Raw genomic sequence first — 1,548 nt, 5'->3', positions numbered from 1 at the left:
GTGGTTCCGGGGCATGTCCAGGGCCAGGGTTGGGGTACCATGGGCCCGGATGCTGTTAAGTGGGGAGGAAGAACTTAAGTTCAGAAGGAATGGCACTTCTATATTGGGGTTTTTTAGTATCTGGTCCCAGAAAGTGTGTTACATTTTCTCCTTCTCCTTCCAGGTAATTCCTGAAGATGGCAGAAGCTCACCAAGCTGTAGCCTTTCAGTTCACGGTCACTCCGGATGGGATCGACCTGCGGCTGAGCCATGAAGCTCTTAGGCAAATCTATCTCTCTGGACTTCATTCCTGGAAGAAGAAGTTCATCCGATTCAAGGTTTGCGGAGATGAGTTGAAATCTACACAGTATGCCTTTTAATGTCTAAGAACGGGGCTCTTGCAGCGATTGAGGTCTACGTGTTTCAGACTGGCGATTGCATATCACTTACCTATTTCCATGGTACTTAAGGCTTGGGGACACCGTTACACGGACTTTAGCTCACTGGATGCTTGGAGCAGCTCCATTAGGCAGGTAGAGGGAGTTGGCATGCTCTAAAGCAGGCCAGGAAATCGAGGCTCCAAGGGCCAGCGACCTACTTCATAGAAGGCAGAGTAAAGACTAGAATTCACATCTTCTGTCTGAGTCAGAATCCTTTGCACCTTGTTCAAAAAGGACTTTTTCTGGGCCAGGTGCAGTGGCTCACACCTGTAATCCCTGCACTTTGGGAAGCTGAGGTGGGCGGATCGCTTGAGCTCAGGAGTTTAAGACCAGCCTGGGTGACACGACAAAACCCCATCTCTACAAAAAATACAAAAATTAGGCAGGTGCGTTGGCATGCATCTGTAGTCCCAGCTACTCAGGAGGCTGAGGTGGGAGGATTGCTTGAACCTGAGAGGCAGAGACTGCAGTGAACCATGATTGAGCCACCATACTCCAGCCTGGGCAACAGAGCGAGACTTTGTCTCAAAAAAAAAATTTAAAAATTTTTTTTTTTCCAAACTTCAGCAAGTAGATGTAATAATTACTTCGTTGATAAAACATTCACATACTAGAAACTCTCCACATAAGGGCCGGGCATGGTGGCTCACGCCTGCAATCCCAGCACTTTGGGAGGCCAAGGTGGGTGGATCACAAGGTCAGGAGATTGAGACCATCCTGGCTAACACGGTGAAACCCCGTCTCTACTAAAAAACACAAAAAATTAGCCGGGCGTGGTGGCAGACGCCTGTAGTCCCAGTTACTTGGGAGGCTGAGGCAGGAGAATGGCCTGAACCCGGGATGTGGAGCTTGTAGTGAACCGAGTTCGCGCCACTGCACTCCAGCCTGGGTGACAGAGCAAGACTCCATCTCAAAAAAAAAGAAACTCTCCACATAAGTTCAAATACAGTCGAGTCGACATGTTCTCAATTCTGTTTATCTAAAGAAGTGGAGGCCGGGCGCGGTGGCTCAAGCCTGTAATCCCAGCACTTTGGGAGGCCGAGATGGGCGGATCACAAGGTCAGGAGATCAAGACCATCCTGGCTAACACGGTGAAACCCCGTCTCTACTAAAAAATACAAAAATCTAG

At 49.0% G+C, this 1,548-nt stretch overlaps 1 protein-coding gene across 1 annotated transcript in view; it reads left to right on the top strand.

Annotated features, from left to right (window-relative positions):
* CPT1A (carnitine palmitoyltransferase 1A (liver)) overlaps nt 1-1,548 on the top strand; it is an 88,000-nt gene that overhangs the window by 29,333 nt on the left and 57,119 nt on the right. Inside the window, exon 2 of the mRNA XM_011987085.1 lies at nt 164-317. Coding sequence (XP_011842475.1) covers nt 177-317 — 141 coding nt within the window. The 5' untranslated portion in view covers nt 164-176. The remainder of the gene's footprint in view (nt 1-163; nt 318-1,548) is intronic.

The sequence above is a fragment of the Mandrillus leucophaeus genome, unplaced genomic scaffold (genome assembly GCF_000951045.1).
Source record: "Mandrillus leucophaeus isolate KB7577 unplaced genomic scaffold, Mleu.le_1.0 Scaffold30, whole genome shotgun sequence".
Lineage (NCBI taxonomy): Eukaryota > Metazoa > Chordata > Mammalia > Primates > Cercopithecidae > Mandrillus > Mandrillus leucophaeus.
Note: the sequence above shows the minus strand (reverse complement) of the source record. Positions and strands in the feature narration are given on the sequence as shown.